This window comes from Bison bison, unplaced genomic scaffold, assembly GCF_000754665.1.
Source record: "Bison bison bison isolate TAMUID 2011002044 unplaced genomic scaffold, Bison_UMD1.0 scf7180017864296, whole genome shotgun sequence".
In the NCBI taxonomy this organism is placed as follows: Eukaryota; Metazoa; Chordata; class Mammalia; order Artiodactyla; family Bovidae; genus Bison; species Bison bison.
In genome coordinates, this window is record NW_011494868.1 from 3,319,748 (window position 1) to 3,328,584 (window position 8,837).

An 8,837-nucleotide genomic window follows, 5' to 3' on the forward strand; every position below is an offset into this window, starting at 1 on the left:
GGCGGCGGCGGCGGAGGAGGAGGCTGAGCTGGTGGTGGCCGAGGCGGAAGAGACAGCACCAGGGGGTGGCAGCGGCCCTTGGGAGCAGGATGCGGGTCTGGGTCGGGCTGACGCTGCTGCTCTGGGCAGTGCTGCTGGGCTCGGCCTTGGCGTCCTCGGGTCAGTATCCGCCCCCCTCGGACTGGAGGCCGGGAGCCACCGCCCCCCGCTCCGGCCTCCTTCCCGTGGCAGGGCCGTGGGGGCTCCAGCCTCGCCCTCGCCTGTCACTCACGGTCCTCTGTTGGGTTTGGGATGCCCGGGGCCAGAGTGTTTGTTGAGGGGAGCTTGCGAGGGAAGGAAGAGAAGGGTCCCCCCCGCCCAACACACTGCCCACGCCTCTCCTCACTTGACAAACTTGCACGACTCCTTAGGAAGGAGGACTGATTCGATGGGCGTGAACCCCGACAGCTTAGGGACCCACGACTGCCACGGAGATGCTGTGCTCCGTCGCTTTAGAAACTTCGCACAACCTGAGCTTGTCCCCTGGGCAGAGCCAGGTCCATCAAAAAAGCAGGATGTTGACAGTGTTTGGTTGGGTTTGCATGGCACCTCAGATGATCCTGTCTCTGTTTATTGAAAAAAAAAAAAACAACGAACGAAGGCTTTTGATCTGATCGTCCCTAGTCTGGTACCCCTTTTAAAGAAAAAATTCCTGAGAAAGGGTTTTTTGTTTTTGTTTTTTCACTGTGTCACAGGGTTTCTGAGCTGTGACCCATGTTTGCTGACGGTCATTTTTCAAGAAAAGAAAAAACTTGTTGTTTTTTTTTTTCCATCAGTGTAACATGTATAGCCTCTAGATTTAACTTTTTTTTTTTTTGCATAAATAGATTCATGTGCCTTTGAATTGTTTTCCCAATTAGCTAATTTATACCCTGGCTGTGGAAATTATCATTTCCCTTCTTTAATAGTTTAATCTGCCAACATCTGAAAACGTCTGTTTTGAGAGTGTTGGTAAAGAAGCACTTAGTGTTTCCAAGTGTTGGTAAAGAAAGAATTAGTACAGTAAAGCTTTTGAATTTTAATTGGTTTCAGTTAACGAAACAGCTGTTCCGTGGCTTTAAATTTTTTTGGAACAAGGCAGGGTATAAATGTCAACGCTTTTTTTTTTCCCCAACAGAAAATTTCCCAGATGGTTATTTGAATCCTCAAATTATCTGTCCTAGTTGTAAGTCAGTGTTGTAACGTCATTCTGCTTCTAAAATAAGAGATCTAAACCTAAAATTCTATCCATAATGTGGTGTAAGACACCGTTTCAAAAGCAACAAGCAAGCATATGCCAGTTCCTTTACTGCCAACATCAAGCTTTAAAGTCTGCCCCCGCCTCCCCTTTTCTTGTTAATCTGTGTTCATGACCAGATCTTTAAAACTCGGTGTAACTCCTGAAGCACTGCTCGTAGTTATTTGATCAAAGGAAGTATGAAATCAGTGCAGTGAAGTCCCTGTGGTCCAGGAGCCACCTGCATCAGGATTTGTCTTATGTGTTTGTTAAAAATGCAGTTTTAGGTCTGGAATGGGTTAGCAGATCTGTTTGTTTAACAAGCTGCACAAGTGATTCTTCACACTAAAGTGTAAGAAATAGTTAAGAACACAATGTGTATCCCTCTGAATTCAGTTTGCAGAATTTAAAGAAAAAGCATATAAACATTTTCCTGCATTTTCTTTTGACCAGATTTCACATATCCAAAGTGTCATTTCAGTGGAGATGATGACTGAAGAAGTCTTTTAATCAACAGTTGGGATTCCCAGTAGATTATAATAGAAGACTGTTAATAATAAAATTGTTAAATCTTTGGGTTGTGTTGATACAAGCAAAGGACTAGGTTCACAAAACGTCTGCTCTGATTTCCATTATATTAAACTGCAGAAACATTTCTCTGGTAGAGGCTAAAGCCTTACTTAACTCGAACTAGAACAATGTTAGATGTGCATGCTGACATGAAGAGCAAATATGATAAGACACTTAAGTGAGATAGTTTTATAAATTGAGTACATGGACTTTCAGTTGGCTTTTTTATTCATTAAATAGCTTATTTATACAAGGTGTTGGCCTCATTTTTAGCTTAAAAAGTTTTGCTCCTATTTAAAAATGAGGTTCACAATTTAGTGTTGACTTAAAATGTTTGACTGTTAACAGTTACCCGGGGTGAGTCGCATTTTTGCCAGGTAGAATTTGATCAGCCAGCAAAGGGAATCTTGGTCCTGTCGTGGTTAGTAGCTGTTATCTAATAGCTTACCTTGAAGCTGTGTAAAAATTTTGTACTTTTATTATAAACATTTTCTTTTCCTTCTGAATAAATAAATTTAAAGGAGGAGATTTAAAAGATATTTCTCCTTCAATTTCTCCAGATTATAATGAAACATGCTTTAACTTCTCACATGTTTTCTTGATTTTGACAGGAAGTGGCTTACTGGTTAAAATAGTTTACTGTTCGTTTCTGGTTTTGTTTGTTTTTTTAATGCCAAATAATAATATGGAGTCTTGTGAATTAGGTCCACTGCTAGGTATTTCAGGTAATAGTCACGCCATATATTTCAGATTGCAAAATATGTTTCCTTTCACTCTCCTTTGTTCCTTAAAACTTTATCGAGAGTCAACAGGGCAGGTGATGTTCTTCCCTTTGACACTTGGGATAAGAAGCTGAGCAGGCTTGCCGCATTGAACCGCGTGTGTAACACTGACATGCCATGAAGCCAGGTTTTGAGCCTAGTTGCCAGGCCTTGGATTTGGAGTAGTTAAGAATCAACAGTATCCTAGGATCTGCACAGATTCAGTGGCAAATCCGAAAACAGGATGTCTGGTCTCTTTTCACTAAACTTTCCAGACTTTCTGTGTTTAAAAGTGTATCCGTCTGTCTGTTTAATCTACATGACAATTAGAAGATGAATTTGTAGTGACCACTTTCCCTTGAAAGATGATCCTTGATACTAAGCAGTTTTGTTAACTAATATAATAAAACTGAAAATTGGTCTTTCTCAAAGCAGGGGATATGATTACCAAAGTAATGTAAACCATGATATTTGGATACAGTACTGTTGAGTGAGAAATCCTTAACTCTTCACTGTATCCTTTTTGCATTTTTCTTCTTGCTTAATATATGTAATCTGATAAAAGCACTACTGTATTCTTTTTATTTATATGTAACTTCAGTATTTTTCATCCTTACCTGACTGCCTATCAGAAGTTTCTAGGTTATGAGAAACTTATTTGTAAAGTATTATGTGAATGGACCTATTAGTTTGACAAAGAAAATAGCTGATGCTTTCAGATTACCATCTGGAGTAGGCTTTCCCAGTTTAGTAAGTGAAAATTTTCTTAATTTGCCAGTAACCCGAGTATATATTCCTGGTTTGTTAGAAGAGAAAAAGAAGCATGATGCAATTCGTATGAAATACCCTGATGTCACAAGTTTCCATGTCTCTGGGAGTTCAAAAACATACCCTGCTACTCTGATGCCTAACAGCTTGTAGTGTCTCAAATATACATTTTTTATAATTTATTTATAGGCATCTATATTATTTACCTATTAGCTACATACATGACCTGTTGTGGCAAGGTACTCAGCTGGGTGGTTAATGATTTAAGAGTTCTGACTAATAGAATAAGTTTCAGAATTTGGGGGTATACCCTATACATTTCACATTTAATATCTGCCCTTGATATATTAACTAGTTAAAATTTGTGACTAATTAAATACATTCACACATACAATGTAGTTGTGTAATAGAGGTGAATTTTTTTTCCTTTTTCCAAAGATTTGTTGAAAATGGACTTTGAACCATATGTTAGAACTTGGGCTTTGGGTAATACTTGTGAAGAAGTGAGCCTAAAGAATGACTGTTTATTAATTGACATCACTACCCATAAACCTAAAAGTTATAGGCCCTATGGGACTGATATATGCTGTTCTCCTCTTTTCCCCACCCACCAGAAATAAAATATTTGGAAGGTAATCTAAAAGTAGTGAATGTGAAAATAATGATCATTTAAGTTTTCTTTGAATTAATAGCACCTTTATATGTGGCAGAACCTCACCACTAGACCGATTTCTGAAATATTCGACGGAGACAAAACCTGAAATAGAGTTGAGTATTTGGTACATAATGAGTTTCTTATACTTCTTAAAGTTTAGTTCAGTGCTTTGCTAACACAAACTCCAAAACATGTTTTTGCTGTACTTTGAAGAGTTACAAGTTACCAATAATATTTAGGTTATAATTATATGAAGTAAAGGTAAATGGCAACCATAGCACCACATTTTCTAGTAAAAATCACATAGTTTATAGCATTTTTGCCTATGGTTAATTTCTCACATAACTGGTGGAGCTGGCAGTACTGAAGCGAGTAAGAAGGAAATTTAAAGATCATCTGACACTTGTTTTTTTAATTGGAATACAAAGATCAAATATTTGCGAATGGCCAGTTGGGTTGCTGAATGTGTTTATATAAGGCAGTAAAAAGAATAACAAGCAGCTAGAATAGAATTAACAGAGAAATACAGAGAGAATAACAGAAGTAATCTTAATCTAATCTGACAAAGCCAAAACAGCTAATATGAATTTGGAAGAAAGATACAAGTAGTGATTGGATTTATTGTTAATTTAATATAGGCTATTGATTTCCTAATAATTAGATCTCATGTGAATGGATACATGACAGTGTGATGTTATCTGGTTATATCTTTAGTGAAGTCAAACACAGATCCTAACTGTCTTTGGCAACTCCGCTAATCATTCTCGATGTCCATCTTTAGTAGTCTTGAAAGTGAAGTGAAGTTGCTCAGTTGTATCCGACTCTTTGCAACCCCGTGGACTGTAGCCCACCAGGCTCCTCCGTCCATGGGATTCTCCAGGCAAGAATACTGGAGTGGGTTGCCATTTCCTTCTCCAGAGGATCTTCCCAACCCAGGGATCGAAACCAGGTCTCCCGCATTGCAGGCAGACGCTTTAACCTCTGAGCCACCAGGGAGGCCCATTAGTGAAAGTGGTCTTAGTGAATACTAAAATGCTAGTCATCACTAAAATAAGCTACAGTAACTTCAGATTCTGAGCAGAGGAAAAGAAGGAGTGGAATCCCAAACCACACAATGAGGGCTCTATTTTTATAAATTTAGTAACTCATGCTCAATAGTGGACTAACTGTATACAAAAGAACTGGATGGTATCTGAAGAAATACCTGGTTTTGGTGGTGGTGTTCTTGGTCTTCCTGTCTGTGTAACAGATGAAGCTACTGTCCTTCCTGGATAAAGAGGAAGAAATACCACCCCCAACACCCCTTTTTCCTTTCACTTAGTTTTTTCTGAACAGTTGCTGAATACAACAAATTTTTAAATAATTCTAGATTATCCAGTGTCTGATTATTATTTATTATACTTATCAACTGCTTTCACTTAGTAATACCTGTGATTGCCAAACAAGAAAGACGACTAAATTGTCTTAAAATTTCTTTACAGATGAAGAGGGCAACCAGGATGAATCCGTAGATTCCAAGGTGTGTACTCAGATTTGCATTGACCAGTGTTTGATGCCTAATTTAAAAGCATGAATTATGTATCTTAGAAAGGATATGAAATCTGCATCTTATGAGGAACAGAATTGGATTTCAAAAAGAAAAAGATAGCTAGCATCATTACTAATTCTTCTGGGGGCAGGGAAGGGTGGAAATCACTGACCTGTTGGGAGTGCTCAGTCACTCAGTCACATCCGACTCTTTGTGACCCCATGGACTCTAGTCCACCAGGCTCATCTGTCCATGGAATTTTCCTGGCCAGAATACTGGAGGGGGTTGCCATTTCCTCCTCCAGAGGATCTTCCCACCCTGGGATTGAACCTGCATCTCCTGTGGCATCTGCATTGGCAGGTGGATTCTTTACCACTGAGCTACCTGGGAAGCCCCCAGAGAATAATAAATATTTCTGTTAAGAGTGTTGGTTACTAGGTTTAATTTCAACTTAAATGTGTATGTATCTGTGTGTTGAAGAGCCTTAAGGTAGTTATGTTTTACTGCCTAATGAGAGATTGATTTTATTCATTTTTTTTAGTTTTTTAATTTGAAGATTTAACCTCTGACATTGTTTCCACTTATATAAGTTCTTTAAAAACAAAATCTATTAATGCCCTTAAATTGATTGGTTGAATGAATGAGGTTGATTATTGCCTATTCAAAGAGACCAGTCACAGATGATCCCTGATCTCTAGACTAGGAGGAATGCAGGTAAGAAACAGGAAGTTGTACAGGGCTGTCATACTGGGAAGTATGAGATATACTGGGAGTAAGGAGGGGAACCAAGACTTAAGGGATTTAAGGAAGGCTTCTTGCGGGGGAGGTAACATCCAAGTTGAAATCCGCACAATCAGGTTTAGGCAGGTGACGAGGGCACATGATAGGCAGATAACCAAAGTCTGAAGAGGCAAGTAAGTAGGACACGTTCAAGGAGCTGAAGGAGCTATGTCTGGATTAGTGAAAGTAATGGTCAGATTAGATTGGAAGGAGTCTGATTACTATTGGTAACTGAAAATACTTTATATTCTCAGACTTCTGTGCCGTCAGATGAGTCGGTAGAGAACCATAGCCCAGCAAGCAGAGTAATCGCTGGTCAGATATTCCTTGATTCAGAAGAGTCCGAATTGGAATCACCTCCTCAAGAAGAGGAAGGCAACCTCAGAAGCCAAGAAGGGGAAAGCATTGCAGAAGAAATCAGCTTTCTAGAATCTCCAAATCCAGAAAACAAGGACTATGAAGAGCTGACGAAAGTACGGAAACCAGGTAGTCGACATTTTGTTTGCTTTTGTCTGATTTAGCAAGGAGGCAACTGAAATTTTAAAGCTAGTGTAGAGGGTGTAGAAGTCCTGTTTTACTGATTATTCATCACATATAATGTGTAGAGTATAATTTTACAGGGTGTGTTACATAAGCTGAATTTGACAGTCAGTATTGCACTTGTGTTTTATTAATATTCAGAACTTCAGTATGTAATAATCCATCAGTTCAGTTCAGTCGCTCAGTCGTGTCCAACTCTTTGTGACCCCATGAGTCACAACATGCCAGGCCTCCCTGTCCATCTCCAACTCCCGAAGTTCACCCAAACTCATGTGCGTCGAGTCAGTGATGCCATCCAGCCATCTCATCCTCTGTCGTCCCCCTTCTCCTCCTGCCCTCAATCTTTCCCAGCATCAGGGTCTTTTCAAATGAGTCAGCTCTTCACATGAGGTGGCCAAAGTATTGGAGTTTCAGCTTTAGCATCAGTCCTTCCAATGAACACCCAGAACTGGTATCCTTTAGGATGGACTGGTTGGATCTCCTTGCAGTCCAAGGGACTCTCAAGAGTCTTCTCCAGCGCCACAGTTCAAAAGCATCAATTCTTTGGTGCTCAGCTTTCTTCACAGTCTCATGACCACTGGAAAAACCATAGCCTTGACTAGATGGACCTTTGTTGGCAAAGTAATATCTCTGCTTTTGAATATGCTATCTAGGTTGGTCATAACTTTCCTTCCAAGGAGTAAGCGTCTTTTAATGTCATGGCTGCAATCACCATCTGCAGTGATTTTAGAGCCCCAGAAAATAAAGTCTGACACTGTTTCCACTGTTTCCCCATCTATTTCCCATGAACTGATGGGACCTGATGCCATGATCTTCGTTTTCTGAACATTGAGCTTTAAGCCAGCTTTTTCACTCTCCTCTTTCACTTTCATCAAGAGGCTTTTGAGTTCCTCTTCACTTTCTGCCCTAAGAGTGGTGTCATCTGCATATCCGAGGTTATTGATATTTCTCCCAGCAATCTTGATTCCAGCTGTGCTTCTTCCAGCCCAGCGTTTCTCATGATGTACTCTGCATAAAAGTTAAATAAGCAGGGTGGTACACTAAATAGAAACTCAGACAGGGAGGGTTGTCTAATGTTCTGCTTTGGTTACTTTCAGAACTGTGTTAGGATTTTCACTACAGTAATCTTTTCAGTCATCCTGGATTATTTGATTTAGGTGTTTATCCCTCTCTAGTTGAAGCCTACATAAAAACTTTAATCCAATTCTAATTTTCACTTTCTTGACACTGTAATTTTTAAATTTACGACTTGCTCTTTCTCACAATAGTGTGCTAAATAACCTGTTCTTCTAAAAATTCACTGTTAATGTGTCCCTGCTGCCCTGTCCCACCCCCCTTCTGTCATTTAGTTCATCATTTCAAAGATCAGCAACATTTGCGCTTACTCTGTTAGCAGGCAGTCTCGAGAACTGGTCCAGATTTGACCTTTTAAAAATACAGTTTATTGCAAATATACAAAAAGAGAAACCACTGTTTAAAAATTAAAAGTACCTTAATCCCATCAATTAGAAGTAACAGCCGTTAACATAATGGAGACTCTTTCAGGCTTTTTTCTAGATGTTTGGTTTTAAGACTAAATTGGTTCAGAATGTGTATACTGTTTTACAGCCTGCATTTGCACATAACAGTTAATCTTGAACGTTTCCCCATATTATTTAACATTCTTTTACAATTTGACGGTTAATGCCTATAAATATTTTTTCATGTAAATGTACCATAACAGTACTTTTTTTAATGTTTGAAAGTTTCCTTCAGATCAGGTCAGTCGCTCAGTCATGTCCGACTCTTTGCACCCCATGAATCACAGCACGCCAGGCCTCCCTGTCCATCACCATCTCCCGGAGTTCACTCAGACTCACGTCCATCGAGTCAGTGATGCCATCCAGCCATCTCATCCTCTGTCGTCCCCTTCTCCTCTTGCCCCCAATCCCTCCCAGCATCAGTCTTTTCCAATGAGTCAACTCTTCGCATGAGGTGGCC

The 8,837-nt window shown here is 39.7% G+C and overlaps 1 protein-coding gene across 1 annotated transcript in view; it reads left to right on the plus strand.

Annotated features, from left to right (window-relative positions):
• Positions 1–6: 6 nt before the first annotated feature.
• SEL1L (sel-1 suppressor of lin-12-like (C. elegans)) overlaps positions 7–8,837 on the plus strand; it is a 64,951-nt gene continuing 56,120 nt past the window's right edge. Inside the window, exons 1-3 of the mRNA XM_010850876.1 lie at positions 7–159; positions 5,491–5,528; positions 6,572–6,803. Of these exons, the coding sequence (XP_010849178.1) occupies positions 90–159; positions 5,491–5,528; positions 6,572–6,803 (340 nt within the window). The 5' untranslated portion in view covers positions 7–89. The remainder of the gene's footprint in view (positions 160–5,490; positions 5,529–6,571; positions 6,804–8,837) is intronic.